General features: G+C 48.4%; 9 protein-coding genes across 9 annotated transcripts; 7 read left to right on the forward strand and 2 right to left on the reverse strand.

The window, feature by feature from the left end:
* Nucleotides 1-707: 707 nt before the first annotated feature.
* Nucleotides 708-1,900, forward strand: EURHEDRAFT_23777 (RNA-DNA hybrid ribonuclease). Its single transcript, XM_040778054.1, has 2 exons — nt 708-1,017; nt 1,079-1,900. Exons 1-2 carry the CDS (start codon nt 819-821, stop codon nt 1,729-1,731), a joined length of 852 nt encoding a protein of 283 aa, XP_040643291.1. The 5' UTR covers nt 708-818; the 3' UTR covers nt 1,732-1,900.
* Nucleotides 1,901-3,334: 1,434 nt separating this feature from the next.
* EURHEDRAFT_446298 (putative Na/H antiporter) lies at nt 3,335-5,208 on the forward strand (the record flags this gene model as incomplete). Its single annotated transcript, XM_040783588.1, has 5 exons — nt 3,335-3,452; nt 3,517-4,190; nt 4,244-4,326; nt 4,373-4,781; nt 4,831-5,208. The coding sequence occupies 5 exons, from the start codon at nt 3,335-3,337 to the stop codon at nt 5,206-5,208; spliced, it is 1,662 nt and encodes a 553-aa protein (XP_040643292.1).
* A 616-nt stretch (nt 5,209-5,824) lies between these two features.
* EURHEDRAFT_373531 (uncharacterized protein) lies at nt 5,825-7,491 on the forward strand (the record flags this gene model as incomplete). Its single annotated transcript, XM_040778538.1, has 5 exons — nt 5,825-6,066; nt 6,183-6,213; nt 6,341-6,498; nt 6,553-6,897; nt 7,098-7,491. 5 exons carry the CDS (start codon nt 5,825-5,827, stop codon nt 7,489-7,491), a joined length of 1,170 nt encoding a protein of 389 aa, XP_040643293.1.
* Nucleotides 7,492-8,958: 1,467 nt separating this feature from the next.
* EURHEDRAFT_511815 (mRNA-binding ubiquitin-specific protease UBP3) lies at nt 8,959-11,537 on the reverse strand (the record flags this gene model as incomplete). Its single annotated transcript, XM_040786003.1, has 2 exons — nt 8,959-10,983; nt 11,040-11,537. 2 exons carry the CDS (start codon nt 11,535-11,537, stop codon nt 8,959-8,961), a joined length of 2,523 nt encoding a protein of 840 aa, XP_040643294.1.
* Nucleotides 11,538-12,163: 626 nt separating this feature from the next.
* EURHEDRAFT_407591 (RING-type E3 ubiquitin transferase MAG2) lies at nt 12,164-15,018 on the forward strand. Its single transcript, XM_040780600.1, has 2 exons — nt 12,164-12,674; nt 12,742-15,018. Exons 1-2 carry the CDS (start codon nt 12,423-12,425, stop codon nt 14,662-14,664), a joined length of 2,175 nt encoding a protein of 724 aa, XP_040643295.1. The 5' UTR covers nt 12,164-12,422; the 3' UTR covers nt 14,665-15,018.
* Nucleotides 15,019-15,080: 62 nt separating this feature from the next.
* On the forward strand, nt 15,081-17,595 carry erg4 (c-24(28) sterol reductase). The gene is made up of 4 exons (XM_040780601.1): nt 15,081-15,310; nt 15,490-16,548; nt 16,609-17,158; nt 17,217-17,595. Exons 1-4 carry the CDS (start codon nt 15,273-15,275, stop codon nt 17,226-17,228), a joined length of 1,659 nt encoding a protein of 552 aa, XP_040643296.1. The 5' UTR covers nt 15,081-15,272; the 3' UTR covers nt 17,229-17,595.
* Nucleotides 17,596-17,618: 23 nt separating this feature from the next.
* Nucleotides 17,619-19,025, forward strand: EURHEDRAFT_407594 (dienelactone hydrolase family protein). Its single transcript, XM_040780602.1, has 5 exons — nt 17,619-17,785; nt 17,861-17,944; nt 18,000-18,403; nt 18,460-18,571; nt 18,646-19,025. Exons 1-5 carry the CDS (start codon nt 17,725-17,727, stop codon nt 18,798-18,800), a joined length of 816 nt encoding a protein of 271 aa, XP_040643297.1. The 5' UTR covers nt 17,619-17,724; the 3' UTR covers nt 18,801-19,025.
* A 982-nt stretch (nt 19,026-20,007) lies between these two features.
* Nucleotides 20,008-21,150, forward strand: EURHEDRAFT_373536 (chitin synthase export chaperone; the record flags this gene model as incomplete). Its single annotated transcript, XM_040778539.1, has 5 exons — nt 20,008-20,037; nt 20,121-20,156; nt 20,219-20,500; nt 20,552-20,885; nt 20,933-21,150. The coding sequence occupies 5 exons, from the start codon at nt 20,008-20,010 to the stop codon at nt 21,148-21,150; spliced, it is 900 nt and encodes a 299-aa protein (XP_040643298.1).
* A 2,604-nt stretch (nt 21,151-23,754) lies between these two features.
* EURHEDRAFT_407596 (uncharacterized protein) lies at nt 23,755-24,792 on the reverse strand. Its single transcript, XM_040780603.1, has 3 exons — nt 24,699-24,792; nt 24,596-24,644; nt 23,755-24,540 (listed from the first exon to the last, which is right to left on the reverse strand). The coding sequence occupies exons 2-3, from the start codon at nt 24,610-24,612 to the stop codon at nt 24,018-24,020; spliced, it is 540 nt and encodes a 179-aa protein (XP_040643299.1). The 5' UTR covers nt 24,613-24,644; nt 24,699-24,792; the 3' UTR covers nt 23,755-24,017.
* Nucleotides 24,793-24,853: the final 61 nt, after the last annotated feature.

Raw genomic sequence — 24,853 nt, forward strand, 5'->3', positions numbered from 1 at the left:
GTTATATAGAAATTGAACAAAAAAAAAAAAAAACAATTCAATCCCATGCAAGCAATATCACGTGACTCCATGCAGCGAAAGCCGCGACACGGCGTTTCCAACTTCCCTTCAGCAACCGCGACAATACCAAGACGATAGACATGTTCGGTCCTGCGAATTTGCCTTGAACTTATTGCTATTCATGCGATTCGACGTAACGCATGACTGATACTGCCACAACCGTGGAATGAGCCTCTTTGCTACTTCTCATCGACTTGGAGACGACAGACCAGCGACTTGACCTGAGGCATTTGGCAAGGATACAGGACACACCAAAGGAGAAACGAAAGGAGAATTTCCTATTCGCGGAATATTACTCTTAGCCCCTGCCGATAATAAATGACCAAACGCGCTTTTATCCCTCCTCTCAACCAACCCCCTCTCGCCCCCTCACTCACTCGCCGCAAGCCGACGGACGCTCCCCCCACGGTACTTTCCTCGCCTGACATCCTCGTCCACGGCCATATTCCGTGGCCTGAACAGACATATTGCTTCTCACAGTGTACTTTCGACGAGCTGTTCTGCCAACCTCGAAGCTGGAACTTCGGTGGCCCCATTCGAACAGGCTGATATCTTTTTCCCGGCGGAGGAGCGAAAAGAAAGAAAAGGAAACAGACAGGAGAAAGAGTGTTCTTCCAGAGCCGAGCTCTCAGTATTTGCAGAACCTACAGAAGTTGCAGGATATACAAAAGCTGCAGGATTTGCATTTGCAGAATTTACAAAACCCACGTAACGAAACGACCATTCCGTCCATATTACAGAAGATTGTGACTATCATTATGGGCACATCAACAACCACGCCGTCCCCCAGCCCGGCACCTGCGATAAAACCTTCGCCTGCTGCGTCGACCGCCGGGTCAAAGCGAAAGCGAAACAACCCGGGAAAATACTACGCAGTGAAAAAGGGCTATCAACCGGGTGTATATTTTGAATGGAATGATTGCTTGACACAAGTGACGGGGTACAAAGGCGCAATCTGTAAGTTGTTCATGATATGTATTTTCCGGAGATAGTCACTGACAAAGGCCTGCGACTCTAGTCCAGGCATTCTCGACAATTGAAGAGGCAAACTCATTCCTGAGAGGCACGAAAGCGCCGCTTGGCGGTGTTACACACTCGGAATCGGTACATAACAGATTTTACGGGATTCAGCGCGGGCGTGTGCCGGGTGTCTACACCGACTGGGCTCAGGCACAGGAGCAAATTCGAGGCTTTCAACGACCAAGCTATAAGAAATTTTCGACGCGCGCAGAGGCAGAAGAATTCGTGAAGATGGGCCAGCAGTCTGGGGCGTCATTCGCATCCGACAGCACTAAGACACAGAAGCTTTCTGGAGCCCCTGGGATGATGGATGAAATACCAAAGGATGAGCATGGCGTTCCGTACGAGGCAGCAGATGGTCCGTTGGGCCTGGACGCGGAGGATGGATTCGATCCCAATGTGCTTCTGGATCCGAAAACAGGCAAAGCGGTCTACAAGCTTCCGGAACAGAAGACTGTCACAAAAGTTCAGGCAAAGGGACCACCGGGGATGCTCCGAATTTATACTGATGGCAGTTCGCTAGCAAATGGTCAAGCGGTTGCATCTGCAGGTGTGGGAGTCTATTTTGGACCTGGGGACAGCAGGTTTGTTTCTGCCTCACTAATTCCGCTTTTCCAGTTGTGTCTATTCACTGACACCGATTATCACTAGTAGAAATGTCTCAGAGCCTTTGAAGGGTAACCGACAGACCAATCAACGCGCTGAATTGACAGCGATCCTCCGGGCCTTGGACATCGCCCCGCGACACCGCGATGTCACTATCTTCACAGACAGCCAGTATTCAATCAAATGTGTGACTGAGTGGTTCCGGAGTTGGCGGCGGAATAACTGGATAACGTCGAGCAACAAACCAGTTGAGAACAAGGACCTCGTTGAATCGATTCTGGAAAAAATCGAGGAACGGGATAAGCTCAAAGTCAAGACATTCTTCGAGTGGCTTAAAGGACACAACAATGATCCAGGAAATGAAGCTGCTGATCGTCTTGCTGTCAGTGGAGCTCAGAAAGGCGTTGCAGATAAACAGGCGGCCATGGAAGCCGTACGGAATATTCCGGACGATGCGTTTGACGATGATACTGAATAATTTTTCTTTTGCATTTGGTTGCGAGAGTATTCAGAAGCACTTTTTTTTTTTTTTTTTTTGCTACTCTGCATGCATTTGTACGGGAATATGATACCCTTGAGAGGGCAGTTGCTGGCAACATACCGACTTTGCACATGAAGATATTACAGGTGATTATAGGTTGTCCATAGAGGACAATTGCCGGAGGTAGTGTAGATACAAGTAATAATACTCGACAGCACAAGTATTGAGCATTCCCTGCTGCCATAGAATGCCCATAGACCATGCCTGCTCTATATATCAAGTAGTAGTAGTTGCTATTTAACGTCGGAGGTGGACTCTATGTATCAAGTTGACATTCACTCGTCATATATTGAAAACCAGTCACGTGCCATTCAGCGCCGCCACAGCCGATCCGCTGCTTTCTTCAGCTCTCGTATTTTGTCTCCGGTTCTCCTCCATAATCACACTCGTCGGTTTCGAAAGGCCATTGACTATAAAGAGCTTGATTCCTTCTGCTATTGGATCCAGAAGTAGTTTCTTAGTTCCGGCTTACTTTGTTTGCGGCGTGGTACCAACTGAGTGCCTCTTGTTAGTGAAATGGGTTCCGTCGGAGGTTCAGGTGAAACCGGAGGAGTCGATCATCCGACCGCACGAGGCCTATATGTAGAAGACCCAATTGAAACGAACGATTGATATACTCTATCTAACGTAGCCTAGAGTACACGAGTGCTTGAGTGCTTGATGAGTGCTTGTCTATATATGTGGCGAACGCTGGCCATATATCGGAGGTTCGCTAGTCGGACTAATGTTATCCCTTTGATCCGACCTATCATACCTCACCAGTTAGTACCCATCGGGTCACGTGCCTGACCGCCCTCGCTTTCTGCCAGGTAGTCATATAGCTAGCCAAGCCGATAGACCATCGGTCCAATCAACTACTCTGGCACACTAAAACCTCTCGACAATCACGTGCTGAATAGATCCTTCCATATGATCGGGCATCTTTGCATTCTGAACTTCGATATTGATACTATGATCCAATAACACGTGCTGGTGGATTACTGTCTAGATTGATTTATCAGGAGCCCTGATATTAAGGAGTGCCTGTTGGTTAATATACGGCCCCGGTTGTCTTGATAGCTAGGAGAAAGCTATACCATCTGGTTTGAGGCATCACAGACGAGCGAAATGCCTGAACTTTCTTTAACCAACTTTAATATCGTCTGCGCGACGTTGGGGGGATTCATCTCCGTCTTTGGGCTGGTGTCGTACTTGTTCAAGGAGAGATTCTACCTGTCTGAAGCTTGTCCGTAACTTTGGCCCCGTTTAATCTGGAAGAAAGCTTAGATGTCTTGGCTAACAATGCGTAGTGATTTCATTGCTGGCCGGTATCATATTCTCTCCGCATGCAGCCAATTTCATTAGGCCCAGAGACTATGCGCTTGGCTCGGACCAGAATCTAGAGGAAATCACCCTCTACTTTACTAGACTCGTTCTTGGCGTGCAGCTGCTCTTGGCCGGTGTCCAGCTTCCGAAGCGTTACCTTCAGGTAGAATGGCAAAGTCTGTCCTTGCTACTTGGGCCTGGCATGGTGGCCATGTGGATGTGTAGTAGCTTGATCATTTGGGCTATGGTTCCAAATTTCAAATTCCTCCATGCTCTTATAGTCGGTGCCTGTGTCACTCCTACGGACCCTGTCCTGTCAAACTCGATTGTCAAGGGTAAATTCGCCGACAAGAATGTTCCTCCGCCACTGCAGAGGATCATAGTTGCCGAGTCTGGTGCTAATGATGGGCTTGGATATCCTTTCCTCTTTTTCGGCTTGTACCTTCTCAAGTATATTGGTATGGAAGGGGAGGGATATAGTGGCGGGACTGGAAAAGCTATGGGCCTGTGGTTCTATGAGACCTGGGCCTACACGGTTATTCTAAGCGTTGCCTACGGTATCGTGGTTGGCTGGGTTTCCAGGAAATTGCTTCATTGGGCGGAAGAAAGACATTATGTCGACCGCGAAAGCTTCCTTGTTTTTGCCATCTCCCTTGCGGTAAGTGATCAATAATGCTGAGATGATATTTTCTTTGCTAACACAGATCACAGCTTTTCATCATGGGAACATGTGGCCTGATTGGAACAGATGATCTCCTAGCTTGCTTTGTGGCCGGGAATGTCTTTACTCAAGAGTAAGTCTTCATCACTACTTGTGCAACAAACCAACTGACTTTCTAGTGACTGGTTCCGTCTCGCGACGTTGGACGACTCGCTACAACCGACTATCGATATGCTACTGAACTTGGCAATTTTCATGTGGTTCGGTGTTGTCTGCCCATGGTCATTGTTTGCAAATAACAACATCATTCCCATTTACCGTCTCATCTTCCTGGGACTCTTGGTTCTGCTGGTTCGCCGGGTGCCAATAATTTTTGCGATGCACAGGTCAATTCAACAGATAGAAAACAAATTCCAAGCGGCCTTTGTCGGTTTCTTCGGGCCCATCGGCGTCGGAGCAGTCTTTTACCTATCCGTCTGTCGAGAGTTCTTGCTTAAGATCACGGTTGAGGGTAAGGTTAGGGAGGACGCACGACAGGTTGCAGAAGCCGTTGAGGTGGTTGTTTGGTTCTTGGTTATTTGCAGTATCGTATGTTAGAACCATTTACTGTTTGCTGCTATGAACTAACAGAATACAGGTTGTCCACGGTCTTTCGATTCCCCTGGTAAAGGCAGGATATCATATTCCCCGTACGATTTCCAGCGCACTCAGCAGTGCCACTACGCACGACCCGGAGCCGATTCCTATCGTAAATATCCGCCATACCCATAGCACGGCAACACCGATTGTGGATCCTGGAAGTCGAGGAAGACGGCGCGATAATCCACGAGAAACGCCTCGATCCACTATTTTCCAGATTGGGGGTTCAGTGATTAGGCCAAAGTCCCCGACAAGTCACCAGCAGCCGGGGACGGGAATTTTTGAGGAGCCAGAGAGACGGGTGAATTTGGTTACTCATGAAGCAGAGCATCATGCTACTGCGATTACGCCGGTTCCTAACATTCGCAGTGAATGACAGTGGTAGACCGGCTGACAGCCAATTATTTCATATGCCGCTATCAATACAAAATCGAGAAGTACATAGGTCCAGTCTATCGCTGGATATTTTCCTTGAATATACATGTTCGCATACAATACCTGTGATCCAATTTCATACATAAATGGATACTCTTTGTTTATGGTTCTAATTCTCTGGATGCCAGCTACAGACTTCGTACTCGTTGGTCTACATGTGGAGTGCAAAGAAACGGAGTGACGAAGATTCGATCCGGCGTTAAATAGCATTCGGCTACTGTTGGCGTCAAAGAACTAGAGTCTGGGTCAGCGCATTGATGCATGAGCTTATTACGGAGTACCACCAGTACATACTTCGATCACACCCATGGCTCGGCTATTAAAGCGGCCGTCCCAATCCTGATATGCACCAGCCGAGCCCTAATCCTTTGAACTCGAAACAAAAAAGATCAACGTACAAGAATATGAGACTGCTAGCGTTCACGGACCCATCGGGTAATATTACGTGTCCCTCATACCTGTTATATTGAAAAAGCCCGCCGACATTAACAAGAAAGGGTCTTTTCTCCCCCTCTCAACAAAATGGTTCAATTAGTATTAGCAGCAATATAACCAAAATGATCATACCACAGCCCTCGGAAGAAACCCCAATCACTATTGTCGGGGTCGGCCCCGTCGGCATATTCCTCACGTACCAACTCTCCCGCCTGAACGTCCCATGTCTCCTCGCAGAACAAAGCCTGAGGACCACTAAATGGCCGAAAATGAACCTGACCAACGCCCGTGTTATGGAGATGTTGCGGGTTCTTGGTATTGCGGATGAGTGCCGGGATATTGAGGGGAGTGTCGGGGAAGATGTGTATTTTGACTCTTTTTTGAAACGAAGGCGATAGAGGATCGGAAGTCATTAGGCTCTTAGGTTGGCTTTCCTCTATTTAATGGGTTTAAAACAAGAAAGAAACTAATGTGATGTAGAGACGACCAACCGTCAAGGAACAGCGGAGATGTATCCAACAGATAAATGATGGCAGCCAGCCTGCAGAACCGAGTCATAGATGCAGATTATTGCCGAAGCCTGGATGAAGGAGCTTATCCTGATCAAAACTCAAGTACAGAGTATATTTGGTTGGTAGTATCTGTCTCATGCTGAGGAGGGAGATAATGTCGCTACGACTTTCGTCGATAAAGATGGACAGCCACACACCGTGCGGAGTAGATACCTCATCGGTTGTGATGGAGGAAGCAGCAGGTTATCAAAGGCAGCTGGGATTAAGATGATTGGCGGGCAGATGTAAGCCGATTTCATCATAATGATTCAAGTGAGAATGTACTAATCAGTTGACAGGCGAGATCGGATCTATCTTGTCCACTTCCGCTCTCATGAACTCGCAGAGAAGCTCGCTTTTGGCCGCTCTTGGCCCATCTTTCCCATCCATTCCGGCTTTATCATTGACCAAGACGACAAGGATACCTTTACTGCACATTACCCAGTGAGCAAACTCCCGTCCGGCACCAGAATTGACCCCCACCAAGTAGTCTACCGCACTTTGGACGGCGAGGTCAAAATCGATGAGTTACTCGTGCACAGCGAATGGACACCGTACTTCAGTATCGCGGAGAAGTATTACATAGATAGTTTGAAGGTCCTTCTTGTTGGCGATGCAGCGCACAGATCACCACCGCCTGGTGGGTACGCAATGAACGAACACAGATGTTCTGGACGCTTTTGATCTTAGAGGCTTGCAGCATTTCATAAGGAGTATGGGGGTGAGTTCCTTCTGCGAGCGTATAACCTCCAGTGGTGTCCGATGATGATTCGTGCTTTGGAATGATCTATGCGCCATTTACTCGAGCATGTTCAGCTCGGGGAGATATATGCAAAGAATGCAGACGTGCTCGAGACCGTACACCAGCGGGCGAGGAAATTCGCGCCCAGATAAAGCAGTTTATCGATAACTCCGGACCTGACACGATAGATCTGGGCATTGAACTTGATCTGCGGTACTATGAGCACTCTCCCCTGATATACCATGATGGCTCAGGTAAACATCAATGGGACGTGCAACGGTATATCTCCAGCACTAGGCCCGGTTGTCGAGCACCGCATGTTTTCCTAAAAGATGGGGAGACTAGTACATACGATCTCTTCGGGAAAGGTCCGGAATGGACGCTCATCAATTTCATTAACGGTAACAATCCTGACCAAGAAGAAACACGCAAGCGGGGCTTTTACGACTGTCTCCAAGGACATGAAATTCCCTCTGAAACGGGTCTTCGCCCGTAATGAGGAGCATGTTTATCGCACCTATGAAGAGAGAGATATTGTGCTCGTTCGTCCAGATACGCCTGTTGCGTGGCGGGGACAGAGTCAGACGACCCCGGACCATAGCCAAGTTGAGGAGATTTCTACGCGTGGTGTCGGGACAGATGGAGTCCCCGGGGTTTGTTTCTGGGCCTGGGAATGTTGATGAGAACTTCAGAGGGCTTGTTGCTGGATTCACGGGTATGAATAGTGGGAACAGTGCATCGAATACCACGATTATTGAGGAGTGGGCAGTACTGAATAGAATAGAATAAATACCACGGGCAATCGAGTTCTCTTCAACTTTTTTTTGACCTCTCTGCTAAACGCACTTTTAAACTTCATAAACTCCATCCATCATCATCCGTCCCTTTCTGTAATCCACATCATAATCAGACCATCCTCCCTCGACCGTCTAGATATCATCCCACATCATCCCACCTGATACACACATTCCTCATTAGAAAGTAAGAGAAAAGAACCAGAAGAAAACAGACATCGCTCCCTCCACCAAGATCCGACAAGGTCGACCCATAACCATATGTAAAGATCCTCCGTGCTTCCTTTCCAGGCAAACCCTCATTCCGCCGATTGCCGACGACATCCCCTGTCTCTGATAGTATGTCTATGTCGATAAAAGAAAACATTCATGCAGTCGTGAGTATCCTATCCGCGCCGCACATCAAAGTAAAAAAAGCAAAACCCCAACTGCTGGATGGCAAAACCAAAAGGCTATGCGAAGGGAAAATGGGGTATATACCAAACCGAAGTTCCTCCGCGTACAACTCAGAAAATATCAACAACATGAACGAAAAAGAAACAAGCAACAAGAACACATGGAGAAAATAGAAAGGACGAAAGGGGAAGAGCAACGAAGTATTATCACGAACGAAAAGGGGGAAAGATGCAGGTAACTAGAACAAGAATAAAAGGTATAAGATGCCAATAAATCAATCGAAAGCAAGAGAACAATAGATTTGGTAATTGATTGCAAAGGAGACCCTCGAATCTCCGTAGAAACAGAGCCCGGGAGAGCTAGAAGCCGTGTCCGTCCAGCAGGCCATCAAGTTCTCCATCGACACCCTGCCTCCATTATGCACCGATGGCATGTATCAAACATTCATAATCACGTAGATTGGTCATTCGCCATGGCGAATATCACCCCATATGTACAACCAGCATGGGCCAAGTAGCATTAACGCCACGAGAGCCAGCCGGTATGCGACATCAAGTTTATGCAATTGTTTTAAGAAACAGTTAAAAGGGAAAAACAACAAAGTAATCTGGTCTATCATGAGATCAAGATTACTGAGTTTGATGAGATACAGAAGGGTCCACCATACATATGGGCCGGATGGATTCAAAGTGACGCCGATGAGATTCGTTTCACGGTTCTTTTGTCGTTTCTTGTTGACATAGAGGCCATCTGCGCTTCGAAAACTACGAGGCTCATGCAATTTGCTCATAGAACAACAGGTAGGCGACCTTGTTATCCCGCAATTCAGTTCTTGGAGTCCAAGCCGATGGAGCTGGACTAGCGGATGTAGACTTCTTGCTAGAATGACCGCTTCCACTTGTCCCATTGACTTGACTCCAGCCTCTTTCGTCGATATGTTCAGCATCAATCTGGTCAATGTGGTCGTAAATGTTGACATTCGGATCCTTGTCACGCTTGTGCTGCTCTAGTGCAGCAGCAAGTGCCTTCGGGTCTTCCTCCGAGCCAGCTTCGGCAACATCCTCGCTTCTGACGCGGCGGATAACAGTGTCATCAAGACGAATCCATTGCCGACCATCCTGACGTCGGGCATCCACCGTGTAATGACCGCCACTGGCATTCTTTCCATGGTGGTAGATAACGCCAGTAAGTCGATATTTGGGAAGACCACCGTGGGCCATCAGAACGTTACGCCTGTGAGGCGGAAAAACCTCGCGAGGGATTTCGAGGTCGAGCGGGTAGCCGATCTTCTTCCAGATTTTCTGCGTACCCTGGGTCACGCTGTCGTACTGGAAGCGCTTCAAGTGAAGAATGAGGACAGGCGGTAGACTCTCGATGAAAATCTGTTTGGTCGCTGTGACATTAGGACCGCGCGACGAGTTAAAATCACCTTGGATATTTTCTGACTTGGTCAAACCCTTGAGGGCATCAACAATGTTTTGGACATCAGAAGACCCGATGTCGAGCTGGAGTGACTGGTAAGGTTCCAAAGTCACAGAAGTCTTATTTCCGGGAACTTTGAACTCTGATCTAATCTTTCCACCGAAAATCCGAGTGATTGGTGTATCCTGGCCGATATCTCCAGTAGACCGTGTGACCGCAGATTTCTGCTTGTGGCCAACTTCCAGCCATCCATCAGCCTGACCGTCTGCAGAGGCTTCAGTATTATAAGATTCCGCTTTGGCCGTCGAGGTATGCTGCCCCGCACGAGCACACTCTTCATGCATCTCCTCCAGAAGGAAGCCCAAAAACTCTTGCGCATCTTGCTGATGACCTCGCCGCATGTCTCGGAAGCGTGGTAATTGCCTAATCACTTCGTAAACAAACTCTGGAATGAATGAATCACCGTACTCTTCCAGTTCATTTGGCTTCAGACGTAGCCTTAGTTGTTCTTCTGATTGAGCAGAATCAATGATACGGAATTCTTTCAGGAACATGATCATGGCATCAACCATCGGGAAGTCACTGTGGATGCTGTGGGTCGCCTGACGACCGCAGTGGTCTAGGAAGCGGTAGAATGGCACGCATGAAGCAAGGGTCTGAAGAACAGAGTTCATGTAGCACATATTTCCTGTGTTCACGAGTCCTCTGGGCTCCAGGAACGCAACCTTGTCACCATACTGCGTAACATCTTCACCCAAAGTCGCCAAAACATCAGCAAGAGACTTCCTCTTGTGCGCCATCAGACCGTTGGCTTCCGTGGACATGCTCGGTAGAGCGCCTGCGGCCTTTGCGGCTGACTTCTCCCGAACTAGGTCCGCCCATGACTTGGGTGCTGCGCGAGGAGGCGATGATGGTTTTGTAGGCTCCTCTGATGTGGCCGCGACATTCTGGGTTTGGGAGGGCTCGGCGGCGTCAGACTTTGGTGTTTCGGATGCACGAATAGAGTCATCCTTTGCCGGTTGACGGGGAGTACCTGCGGCAGGTGGAACAACGGGGACGACAGGAACAACAGGAACAGCTGGCTTCGATGGTTTCGACTGGTGTTGAGGGCGAGCGGGTTGTGCCTGAGGAGCGGAAGAAGGTGTCGTTGGTTGGGTTGAGTTGGCATCCGACGGACCAGCAGACATCGGAGTCTGTGGCTCAGAAAGTTCTTGAGCGGCCGTCTCTACACGCTTAGGCGCATCCCGCTTCTCCACTACCTGGCCTGGTTTGGCAGGAAGTTCAACCGCAGCAGACTGCAACGTGCGAGCTCTTGCCCGGCGTTTGCGCGGGGCTCGGGGCGGAAACGGCTTCTCAGGCACAGAAAACCAGGGAACCTGAATTTGTTGTCAGAAAAACCCGCATGTCAAAAGAAGGAGTCTGAAGCACTTACCGGCGCGCGAAACGGGCCTGGAAGAGGAGGAAAGTATGGAATACCTTTGATTCCTCCTTGAGTGGTGGGTGGCGAGGACGCTGGCGGAGCCGGAGAGGGGTTGGCAGGTGCACTGACGACAGGAGGGGGCTCTTGTATTTCCATCGGGGGAGGTACAGGAGACATGGTGGGTGGCAGAGGAGTTGAGGTTCTCGGTTGTAGGTGAAGCGATGGGGGCGGAATGTGGGCCGGCGCTATAATAGGCTGGGTCGGAGGATACGAAGACACGATCATAGGAGCGGCGGCGTACGGAGGTTGATATGGTCGGGGAGGCATTTGCATTTGAGGATAGGCCGGATACCACTGAGGATATTGGTGAGGTGAATACGGAGGCGGGTGGCCATTCATATGGAGGTGGTAACCCATATAGGCTGGCGGAGACCGCATGTTGGAAGGGCCAGTAGCGTAAGGAAGGTCTTGCTGCCGCCGAGGAGGCATGGGCGGCTGCCCATGGGGCATTGCGGGCAGATGATGGTTCATGTTCATCGTCTTCCAGGCACGTCAGGATAGTCGCCTTGGATATTTCAGCCACGCGTTGCCTCTATGGGAGCCATGCGAACCACTTTAAGCGTCGGGGATCAGGGACGAGGAGCGGTGTCCGTCTACGCAGCCATTCTAACCCCGGAGGTCAGAGAAACACGAGCTGCTGACGGTAATGTGAACCTGCGAGCTGAAAGAAAATAGTTAGACCTCATTCCATTCTCTTGAACAGCTTGTATTACGCGAAACATCGGAGCGGAGGGTGGTCTTATGCAGTTACCAACCTGGTCACAAGAAAAGTTAATGATAACAGTTATTTTTTCTTCTTCGTTTCCGACGAAAAGAGCTGAGAAATAAGACAATCTGATCCTTCTAATACCCAACCAACACAAACACCCTGACGAGGAGGCAAGACGGCGACAAAGAGAGAGGCAGCGAGCACAAAAGCAATGAATCAATGGATGGGAGGAGATGATGTTTTTTGGGCGGGCACGTGCCTGAGGCTCCAAGGGCGCCAAGACCATGACATAGATGTATTGGTTTACCATACCGTACAGCAATATTACTGTCTCGCCCCTCGTCGCCGCCTCTTTTTCGCCGGCAGACAGTCCAGTACAGGATTCTTGTCCTCGCTCTTCTTATCACCCTTCGGGGTTCAAAGGGAACAAAACACATTTTCACTGTTTTACTGTGCCTCTGGATGAGGTTTAATTACTGTCTTTTATTCGATTAAGCTGGTGGGACCTGGGGTTGTCCAAGCAGAGCGGGTGGCCCTGATTCCGAGTCACACTCACTGCCTACTTTTCGCCTCTCAATAACATTGGAGGAGGCTAGCAATTGTCTATCAATTCTCGGACTAAGGAGATGTCGTCGAATCCCGGTCAAGCTTCGTCTTCCAAGCCGCTGAATATCCCGAATCAGTCAACCCCTGCGACATACCATCACCCCTCGTCTTCGGTTGACGCCGGGTATCAGCGACGGCAAGGAGGTTCTGGCAGTTTTGGAGCAGGATTGTCGTCGAGAAATTCAAACACTGCAAGGAATAATCAATCTCGGAAGAATCAGCATAGACGCCAACGTCCTCGGTTGTTGGATGACGATGAGTATAGTGAGGCTGTAGGTGTCCCCGCATACGCTAAGCATTGTTGGGGAAAGCCGGATCTAACTAGCCATGAATGCATAGGCCGTCATGAAGTCAACATCGAGCCGTAAGGGGCAAACCTCCATTACCCATTTGATGAACTTTTCCCTTCCTCCTCGCCCTCAGTATCAACCTCCCCCACGTACTCGTCGCCAATATCGGACCTGGGGTCTGGGCTCCGGATATCATGCGGTAGACAAAGCGCACTATGTTCATGCAAATTATCGATTCATTGTGGCACCGAATCGAATTTACAATGCGCAAGCGGCCAATGCAGACGTTCACTTGGACTGGGACTCGGTTCTTCAGGTCCTAGTATGGTCTCAAACCCAATCCGCTAGCTGTCCGATCTGCTTATCGAATCCGGTAGCACCGCGAATGGCTCGATGCGGTCATATTTTTTGTCTTCCATGTTTGATTCGTTACATGTATGCGGCTGATGAAGAGAACCCGGTTTCCGAGAAGAAGGCTCGCTGGAAGAAGTGTCCTATCTGTTACGATTCGGTTTACGTATCTGAGACTCGCCCTGTCCGATGGTTTAGTGGCCAGGAAGGGGATCTTCCAATTGAGGGTGGCGACGTCATATTGAGGCTTATGAAAAGAGAGACCGGTAATACTCTAGCACTACCACGCGATGGCGCTGAAGGCCTGGGCCCGGAGGAGGACATCCCTTGGTTTCATGCCGCGGAGGTTATAGACTATGCTCGGATGATGAAGGGAGGCGAAAACTACATGGCTTCACAGCATGATGCGGAGATTGAGGATCTCTGTAGACAGGAGGCTGAAGATGAACTTTTGTTCGGAGATGAGACGACCTGGACTCAAAAAGCGATCTCCACAATCACTGACTCTAAAGAGAAACTTCGAGGCATAGGGAACCCGCCGAACATTTCGCGAGAACTAGTGACAAAGAGACCTGCTCGAGAGCCAATTACGGCTGGTCCACCGCCTGACGAAGTTGCCGTGATGTATGCGGCCCAGCATGCTGCGAAGTCTGGTCAAAGCTTTTCAGCAGACTCCATCGGCTCATCGGATACACAAGCTAAAACCAATGGTGTAGAGAATTTGGTAGGAGCGATGGATAATGTTGTTCTGGAATCAGCGTCGGCCAAATCGAAACAGAAGATGCCAGAAAAGCAGACAACACAATCCTCATTCGACCATCCGTTTTATTTCTACCAGGCGCTGCCTCATTTCTACCTGTCTCCCCTTGATATTCGCATTCTCAAAGCTGCCTTCGGTGACTATTCGTTGTTCCCTGCGACTATTTTACCTCGAGTGGAGCATATTTCGACCGGGCATGTCGTTGATGATGAATTACGGAAACGAGTTAAATACCTTGGCCATCTTCCACACGGGTGTGAAGTGAACTTCTTGGAATGTGACTGGAGGGACGTGGTAGTGCCTGAGGTCCTGAAACTCTTTCGTCCAGAGACGGAAAGGAGACGAAAACGAAACAAAGACAAAGAGGCTCGAGAAGAAAAGGACCGGATCCGTGCTGAGAGAGAGGAGGACGAAAAGCGCTGGTCCGCTGTTCGCCGTAAGAGGCCGAGTTTTGGCACTACCAGCGATCGCCCTTTCTCAGATCGTGATTTCCAACCTTTGGCCAGCGGTGTCGATCATCCTCCGGTGTTTGACATGGGCACAGTCTCTGCTTCCCCTCCTCAAGCATCATCTGGGTTTGAAGCGTTGGCGTCGCCCGCCACCAGCCCTCCGGGTGCTCGCACGGTCTGGGGAACAACAGCTATTCCATCATCGGAGCCACAGGACTCACAGGCTGGAGCTTCTCAAGATGGATGGTTTCATGGCTGGGAAGACGAACTGCTAGCTCAACAGGAAAGTGATTTGATTGCGCAGACCGCAGCTGCAGCGGAGGGCAACAATGCTTCATCATCTGGTGGTGGCAAGAAAAAGAAAAACAAGAAGATTACGCTTATGTCGACCAATGTTCGGCGAGGAGCATGACGGAGGTCTTTCCATTATCTTTCTATAGTTGATTCATTCTGGAGAATATTTGGAGCATTTGGTCGGATCTGGTTTTGTTTACGAAGAGAAGGAGCAGCATGGATTTCGGAGTCCGGGTTTCGCAAATACTGTATCTCATATACATATTTTAACTGTTTACATTGACCTTGGGTATTGACTAGAGGGAGAGAGAGATTTGAATTCATTATTATCGTCCTCTGATCTCTTTCGGAAGATTCATCGGCAGTGATGTACTGAGTACATGCATAACCACAGCATACAACTACGTTAATGCAGCCAGTTGTCACTGCCCAATGTAAGGCATTAATTAAAAAATTCAATTGTACACTTGTCCTTTATATAAAAAGCAATATCTACTCCGTATTACTACAAGTCTAATCCAACCATAGCAATCAAGAGGATCGAATCCAGGGTTCGGCAGACGCACGGCCGATCTCCAACTGGCCAACTTATTATTCTGTTGTGGTTCCGCTCCCCCTCGCTTTTCACCGATTATTCTCTTTCCACTCCCGAGACACGGACTCTTCACGGTCAATACTATTATTATTATTATTATTATTATCAATTGAGCCGGAGAGCTGAAGACCATGACTATTACACGGTCCCAAACGGGGAAAACTCCCAGGTAAGTGCGCTTTGGCCGGTGCAAAAAGGTGAAGAAAAATAAACAAATCACTTTGCGACGATTGTTTACCCTTTTTGCCTCCCCCTTTTTGACCTCTTGTGTATTCACCTGTAAACACTTTGGATACTCTGGCATTATTGATTGTTCATTGCAACTCACATTTACTTCCCAATGGCTAGGAAAATCGACCGTCCTGGTTATATCCAGACCCCTGGTGGTCGTCGAGTGACACGCAGCAGTATAGAAAACAGCGCTGACGATGTCTCCGATTCCACTGTTGAAGCCACTGCAAGATCGAAGTCGTCCACGCGACGACGCACTCGCGGAACACCCAAGGATGAGACCGAATCGCCGGAGCCGGAGGTGAAGGAGGAAGAGCCAAAGGCATCGGTCAAGGCCAATGGCCACTCCAACGGCTCTACCGAGAAGAAACGCATCGTCGATGGCTGGGCTGAGGGAATGGATCCCAAGATCGACTACAGTGGACATTTCGAGTTTGGTGGTTCCTGGGGAGTGTTGGCGATGATGTTGGGATTCCCGGTGTTGATGTGGTATATGTGGATTGGCGCCATCTACTACGAGGGCAAGTTTCCTCGTCCGACTGAGGGACAAAGTATGTCGGATTTCTTCTCGCACATGGTGAACCTGGTGTACGAAGGCGCGTTCCCGACACTCAGGGCTTGGAGGATTTACTGGACTTTCTTCATCTTCGAGGGTGTGTGCTACATGCTCATGCCTGGTATCAAGGTTATGGGTCGTCCTCTTCCCCATGCAGGTGGTAAGCAGCTGGAGTACTACTGCTCCGCTCTTTACTCGTGGTACTTCAACGTTGTGCTGTCATTGGTCCTCCACTTCACTGGTATCTTTAAGCTGTACACCGTGATCGATGAGTTCGGGCCTCTTTTGACCGTGGCCATTCTGTCTGGCTTCATTGTGTCATTCATTGCGTATTTCTCTGCGTTGATCCGTGGAGCACAGCACCGGATGAGTGGCTATCCCATCTACGATTTCTTCATGGGTGCGGAACTCAATCCGCGCATGTTTGGCGTCTTGGACTTCAAAATGTTCTTTGAAGTCCGTCTTCCGTGGTACATTCTGTTCTTCATCTCGATGGGTGCTGCGGCCAGGCAGTACGAGAATTACGGCTATGTCTCTGGCGAAGTCGGGTTCATTTTACTGGCGCATTTCTTGTATGCCAATGCCTGTTCCAAGGGTGAGGAGTGCATTGTGTCGACTTGGTAGGTTCTCCCCATGCTTTGCTACTATGGCAAGAAAAGAAAAAATTTTAATAGAAACAGGGACATGTACTACGAGAAATGGGGCTTCATGCTGATCTTCTGGAACCTTGCTGGTGTACCGCTGAGCTACTGCCACTGCACCATCTATCTCGCCAACCACGACCCCTCGACCTACCACTGGAACCGCTACTTCCTGGCCTTTCTCTACGCCGCATACCTATTTGTGTACTGGGTCTGGGACACAACCAACAGCCAAAAGAATCGTTTCCGCCAGATGGAGCGTGGCACGATGGTTTTCCGTAACACCTTCCCCCAGCTGCCGTGGCAGACTGTGCAGAACCCCAAGACCCTTACTGCCGCCGATGGCTCCAAGATCATGGTCGATGGGTGGTATGGCAAGGCTCGAAAGATCCACTACACCTGCGATCTGTACTTTGCCTTGAATTGGGGTCTTATTACCGGCTTTGACAGTCCGTTCCCGTGGTTCTACCCTCTGTTCTTTGCGTGCATGATCAGCCACCGTGCCCTGCGTGATATTCAGCGCTGCCGGAACAAGTACGGCGAGACTTGGCTTGAGTACGAGAGACAGGTTCCTTACCTGTTCATTCCCGTAAGTCCCTCTTTCCCCCCTTGGATGTATGGCTGTTTAGGTACTGACTTTAAATTAGTACGTCTTCTAAGCACGGATTCAAGCCAACACTCCAACGGCAGCCGTTTCCAGGCGTTGAGCTGTCCAGTGCTACATGAATTCACTTTCTTCGATGTTATCCTGTCTATTGGCCCTATATAAATGCTGTAATATTTGCATTGATTTCATTCAATGCCAGCTTCAATTCCCCCTCTGTTAACTTTCTACATTGTCATTGCTATGGGCCAGGGTTCTGCTTTCGGGCTATTACCTATGTTTCTTCCCTTTCCTGTATATTATTGAATGCTATTCTTTGGAGGCCCTCGTCTACATACCGGATGAGATATTTATATAGTTGTTAATCATACCGTTGGGTATTGCTCTGGAGTTGTATTAACATCACATGACTGCCCCTCAACCCCACATCTTATCGACATCACTGCGATAAACGACATTGCACCGGATTCAATTCAACAAGCTCTTTTCAACTCATTAAGGAATTGATATATTCTCGGTCTCACAGACAGTGTAATTCATAGCACAGCACAATGTTGATCCAAGAGTCTTACGTCGATGTCCCGACCAAGGCGGATGGAGAGGGGACCATGCGTATGTGCTAGCTTTGCTCGTCAATTAACAAAAACAAATTGCGACAGAGGCAGAAGCTGATGCTACTACATGCAGGTATCTATGTCTTCCACCCGACTATCCCAGGATATCCTAAAGCACGCTTCCCAGGTGTAGTAGTGTTCAGTGAGATTTATCAGGGTTTGTCTACATTCCAACGCTCCACAGGCCTAAATACTCAAAAGCTACAACGCAGTGACCGGCCCCGTCGCCCGATTCGCCCGCCAAATCGCCGGGCAGGGCTACATCTGCGCAGCCCCCTCCAGCTACCACGAATTCACTGGCCCCGAGCCCCTCCAATACAACGCCGAAGACACCGACTCCGGTAACAAATGGAAGATCACCAAGAAACTCGCCGCCTACGATGAGGACGCGTCCCTTTCGGTTGATTACTTGCTGTCGTTGCCGACGTGTAATGGCCGCGTGGGCGCGACGGGGATGTGCCTGGGGGGTCATCTGGCGTATCGGTGTGCATTGGATAAGAGGGTGAAGGCGTCGGTTTGTTATTTTGCGACGGATGTTCATAGCCATACGCTGGCGGAGGGGAAAAAGGATGATAGTTTGAAGAGGGCGGGGGATATTGAGGGGGAGTTGCTTATGGTTAGGCATCTTTTCGGTCCTGTCAGTTTTTTATTGGCCAAGTGCTGACAAGTTAGATATTCGGCAAAAACGACACGCATGTTCCTCCTGAAGGTCGCGATCTCATTCGGAAGACCTTGCATGAGAAAGGAGTGTTATTCGGCTTCTATGAGGCGGCATGGGCGCAGCGTATGTCATTCCTTTCTCGTCACACAGTATGCAAGTGAGACAACATGCTGACAGATTAACCCACGCTAAACTAGATGCATTTATCCGGGACGAACTCAGCAAAGGACGATATGACCCGGCAATCTCTAAGGTGTGCTTTGAGATGTTGCTGGAGTTGTTCGGACGGACGTTGAAGATTGAATTGGGAGAGCATGATGGAAAAAAGATGGAAGTCGAGGATGTTTGTTAAACGGGATATATCTTCCGGCAGAAAAATATGTCTAGAACTGCAGAAGGATTATATCATGATCACCATGGAGAATCAAGCCAAGGCCATTCTGCATGCTGTGACGATCCTCTCGTATTATTCCCTAGCGAAGTTCTCAAATTCGAGTCATGGTCTTAGTAGATAATTTAACTCTATCTCCTTTTCCTAGTCGTACCCTGTAAGCACTTTGTATAGAACAATTTTCACGGAATGAACTTTTTTATAACTCGGAGAAATCGAAATTGAAGATTGAGACGGCGCAAGGGCCGGAGACTATCGAATATGAGACCAGGGTGGATAATGTAGGTACCCCCGAGTCCATGTACGATACAGAAGTACATCTGCACTATGCTTTCCACTATGGTACAAGTACTCTGCATCTACCATTTACTCATACTCTAATGTTAATTCTACTGTTTTCTACAACATTAGTCCGTACTGGAAATGCACACAAGTAAGTATGTCGCCACCGTGCCCAACGTATCGGACGGTATCTTTAAATAGCTACCACGGAACACAGTAACCATGGAACGTCCAGGAACAGACCAAGTCTTTGGATTCTGCGCTAAGATAGCAGCAAGGAAAGAGAATATTCTGAATCAACCGTTTTTCTCTTGCCCAGCGACTAGTAATTTACCGTAATGCATTACTTACCGTACAGCCATCCTCCTCTGTCTTAGTTTCTTTTCGCTTTTCTTCACCTCATTCATTCTCTCTCTTCTCTCTTTTCTCTCTTTTCTCTCTTTTCTCTCTTTTCTCTCTTTTCTCTCGTTTTCCGCTCGAGATTAAGGGTTTCTAAAACCAGTTATTTGTTGTATTACCGGTCTCCCTCGTTTATTGAAATTTTTTGACTCAAATTACATACGGTACCGGATCGTATTCGGAAATCTGCAGCCTTCTCATCCTCTTCCAGCGCATTTCCTACTCTACCAACACTAACTACCACCAACTACCACACTATCACTATCTCGACCACCTTCTACCCGCACGCGCTCATTCTACACGGCCACTGCTGCCTCTATCACTGCCACTGCACTGCACTGCACGACTTTCTGCATCACAGCCTCGACTTTACCTTTTCGCCTCAGATCCGCGACCGAGCGATCGTTCTGGTCCTCAGCGCGGGTCCGAGTATCAACAAAGGCCCTTAACGACAATATCAATCGTTTAATTTTTTATTATTATCACCATGGGGTCGACACAATTCGGTAATTTTAATGTGAGTCGGACATTTATCGAAGCCTTTGGGAAGAATGGAATGTTGGATGTCGGATACGGAGACTGACTGGATCGGTGCGATAGGACTTCTGTCGGGATTCGACACTACCCGTCTGCAATGTACGCTCTTATGCCCTCGCAAAACGAACAACTACAAAAGAACCATGTCCTAACTTGCGCAGCTTTTCACGCACAATACCAGTCAACCCATAAACGATGCTTTTGGTGGATGTCCCCTCATGGGTATTCCCCTGAGCGGTGGCCAACACCTCGCCAACCTCGGATCGATCCTTCTCGCCTTCATCTCTATTCTTGTCTCGCTTTTCTTGATATGGCGGTCGGAGCGCAAAAAGGCGGCTGTGGGGAGGAGGGAGATGCAATTGTTCCTGGTTGCGTTTATTGTTGTTGAGATTTGTGAGATCTTTACCGTTGGTGGCTTCCCGCTTGATGATGCCGTTCGCAAGGTTGGTAATTAGTTGATACTTGCATGTTGAAATATCGCTGATGCTGGTTAGGGATTCACCGCTGTACACATCGCTTCCATTACTACCACTTGCTGGATCCTTATGTTGAACGCCGCAGTTGGGTATCAGGTTCTTGATGATGGCACGGCTGTTTCCATCTTCCTGATGATTGCATCTTCCCTGATCTTCTTTATCGGAACCGGATACATTGCCTTGGACACGGGATTCAAGTGGACCGGCCAGTGGGACCATAGTTGGGAAGCTCCCAATCGGAATATCGCCCTTTACGTCTTGTACCAGCTCTGGCCGCTCATATGTGTCGTTGTTTTCTATTTATTGGAGTCGATTCTGGTCATTCGGGTTTTAGGCGAGATCCGACCAATGGGTATGTTGCCTTGCTCGAATTTGTCAGTGATTTCCTAACAGTTACAGTCTACCTGACCTCCGCTGGTCTGCTGTTTGCAATCGGCCAGATCTTCAACTATGTGATCAGCGTGCATCTCTGCAGTGCAACAGACGGAAAGATCAATGGCGCCCTATTCGAAACCTTTTTCACCCTCTTGTCGGTAGTCATGATTTGGACCTTTTGGAGCAGCATTACCGAGGATGACTGGCCATTGCCTGTAACTCCGGGCACCGGCTACAACTGATCACCTCTTTTTGAGCAAAACGACAGAAAAATGACAAGAAAAAAAGAAAGAAAAAGAAAAGAGACCGGCTTACTCGAACATAATATTCCGTTTTCATGATCCTTCACGCGACGTCCCTCCTTCGTTCGAGACGCCCTTTATCTGTCCTATCTAATGCGCCATGGAGTCCATGATGGATCCGACCTCTACCTCTATTTGCTTGATATTTGATACCACATCGTTTGACCTTTCATTGTTGACATTTATTTGCCCTATCGATACTCCCCAGGGTGGTTTATATGTTTAGCATGATATGCATCGTTATATTTTCCTTGTCTCTGATCTACTTTGATCATGTTGCATATTGTGCTGTTTACTTTTCTCAGATACCTATTTGTCTTATAGTTTTATTCTTATGTCAGATAATCGATTGTTGATGTATTATTGTGGTGTATTGTACCTTATGCTGTTATTTGGTTTAATATGGTGGATGGTTGTTAGATACATAGTAATAATATCGTAAAATGTCTATACCTCGTTCGTCTTTAGTATTATATACAATCGTATTGCCCAGGAAGGTTTAACGCAATTCAATAGCACGGTTGCTATGGAAGCTCAACAGGCCGTTTCCTACCACCCAACTCTTGAGCCTGCGCAGCATCCTTGCCCTACCATCAATCTCATGATGCTGCTTCTCAAGTCCATAATGACCAGTATGCACTGTAGGACCTGGATCTACCGGCAACGACTTCCGTCTCTGACGCCAGATAACAATCCACTAAACAAAATTGGCGATGATCAGAAGACTACCGGCACCTACACCAATGCCAATCCCAGTCTTCGCCCCGTTGCTTAGGCCATCTGATGCTGGTGCGGTGGTCTTAGAGTCAGAAGTAGATATTGATGCGGGTGTTGAAGTTGCTGACGGTGTAGGTGTGCTGATCGAACCTGTGATGATACTCGTCGTTGGAAAGCTGGGGTCTCCCTCGTCGTTGGTTTCCTTACGGGTGATGTTGAAGGGCTGGCTAGTTGATAATACGCAATTCCGTCCCGGCCCCTTTCTGAAGAAGTTTAGGTAGAATGTGCTTGAGAAGGTGAGGTTTTTATTCGTTTGGACGGGCCAGATAAATGATATTACGCTTCTTGAAACGTCCTCTCCACACATATTAGTATGTACCATAGCGAAGGAAGGGAAAAAGGAGGCATACGAGTAATATGCTCAAATGGTTGCATCCCCTCCGTCCCGTTTAACTGCCATAACGTCACTGAGGTTGTGTTTTCGGATTGCTCATCCCACAGTATGTGCAAAAGGGACCCCTTGGTGCAGACAGGGTTTAGAGAGTAATTAGTGTTGGATAGTGGCTCAGTGATGGAGGGTGGGTTATGAATTTGAGGGAGTGGGCGGGGTTAGGTAAGGATAAGGACAGGTTTAGGAGGAGTAACCATGATGATAACGGGTGCATTTTGACAGTTCTTGTGTTAAATTCCTAAAAGAAGGGAGGGAAACGGAATATGAGGACAAGGCTAAACCCTGATCAAGAAATTCTACTCCTACTAATTATACTACTACGAGGACTCTATGATTGGGACTAAAGAGCAGGCGGCTACAAAAATGTTGTGATAGAGTATGTAGCTCCGTTGATGCAGGCCAAGATTTAGGGCGGCGGTGGCCAATCTACTCGAAACAGGGATTGACTGCGGCAACTGAACAAAGAATGAGTGTTAGTGTGCATTGACCACCTGTACGTAGTAAATTGATTCAATTCTTGTTAATAGGTTAGTCGCGACTAATACGGTTACTGTATTAACGTACTCGTTGACGGTTGTGACAGTTGAGACCCTGCATGGGCACCCACCAACGAACCTTCTGGCTTTCGATAGCCCAATATTATTATTACAGGAAATGATGATAGCGTATCCCTTGCCGGACTCAACGCTTCGTAACAAGTAGCCTCCCAGATTAATGAGCTATTCCCATACAACAGTCCCGGCGATCCCGATGAACATGAAGGCGGAACTGGCATTCTCTAAGTTCTGGGATGTAATGTTTTGTATCGCACCACAGTTGGACTATGATAAAGAACCTATTCAGCGCTTCATTGCCCTGTTCAATGCCTTGCGTGACTAACCCGAGGTCATTCTCGAAGAGGACAAGAGGCTATCTGGTCGGTCGTGAAGGAACAGGTGGCCCGGCTGAATGCGATGGTTGTTGCGCGTAGCAGGATTTGGTTTATTTTGGGCCTATATAGTTGGAACGGCTGCACCGTATGTGTGTATTAAAACCTCATGAAAATTACAGACTAATGACTTCCAAGAGATCCATAGAAGTCCCGAATCTCGACTCAAGCGATGAAAGCAACTGCCGCTGGAGAAACATAGATGGTCTCCTGGCTTAGTATCTCACAGCAGACGAGTTCAAGACGAACTACTACTCTAGAGCCCTATTGATTATTAGCAGTTCTCGAGACAGCAATTCGCAAGAGACGCAAACCAGATATAGAGCAACGTCAGATCATCATTCACAGTAATCTGCCAGCTACCACGGTGTGGTTTACGGTTTCTAGGCGGAAGATCTTGATGGCCTGCCAGGAGGGCAAGTGCTCTGGTGTAGATGCCTCTGGGAACCTCCGGGATGGGAAGAAGGGGTTCTCGATTGCAAGGTGGGAGTTTTGGAAGAGAAGGCCTGAGGATTGAGGAGACTAGGATGAGTTGTCGAGCTGCTATTGATGCGATGAATATTGCAGAAAAGCAATGTAGATAATTGAAAATTAGCATGTGCATCTATTCCGAAGAAAAGCAAAAATGTACAGTGAAGGACGCCAATTCCAGCGCTAATCAAACATCCAACTAGCTATCCAGACTCAAGACACATATAAGCCCATTAAGATCTATAACCGAACCTTGACATCCACGCACGGAATCGTCCATTCTCGCCTTCCCAGCAAACTGCGCAACCATTCCAGTCCAACCCCAGTCCATCCTTGCCCGTCAGCAGCACCAGTAGTCGAAGCAGTCTCATTATGCGCAAATCTCCGCTGCACCCCCTCAACCGTCGCACCCGCCAACGCCTTTGTCGTCGAATTCACTGCCTCAAATATATACCCCGCTAATCCTCCGTCCTCAAGAGGCGAAACCATCTGATCCGGGGAGAGAGACGAAACATTCCCAGCACTCGTGGCAGCAGTTGTGGCGTTTTGCACAGTATCTGCAGAGGAAACAAATGGTGGCGAGAACCAGTCACGGCGAAGATCGAAGAAACAGTGATCAGACCAGTTGCAGGACGAGGCGAAGAGGATAATCAGAAGCGCTGTGCAGTAAATGCATGGTCGGTGGAGGATGTAGGTGAGGGCGACGTAGGAGATGAGGAAGAGGGGGGATGCGTTGGTTGGGATGAAGAGGAGGGGGAGCCAGCTGTTGCTTGTTATTACCTAGCCATATATATTAAGAGTGGCTGATTGGTGCTTACCTCCTGAGACAGAACATGGTGGTTGCTTGAAGAGATAGTATGGGAGGCTCTGGAGGAAATGGCGTCAGAAGTGTGTAGTGGCGGTGGTGGCTGAGGAATGTACTGTATGTAGTAGTAGTAGTACTAGTAGTAGTAGGAAGTCCCTAGAGCTTTGCAGGTGTTAGTGACTGCTGATAATTGATACAATCCTCTTAAATACTCCGTACATAGTACTCTCTCTTCTTATGATCACACAGGACTCGCTGTAAGACAGTTACT

The sequence above is a fragment of the Aspergillus ruber genome (genome assembly GCF_000600275.1).
Source record: "Aspergillus ruber CBS 135680 unplaced genomic scaffold scaffold00001, whole genome shotgun sequence".
In the NCBI taxonomy this organism is placed as follows: Eukaryota; Fungi; Ascomycota; class Eurotiomycetes; order Eurotiales; family Aspergillaceae; genus Aspergillus; species Aspergillus ruber.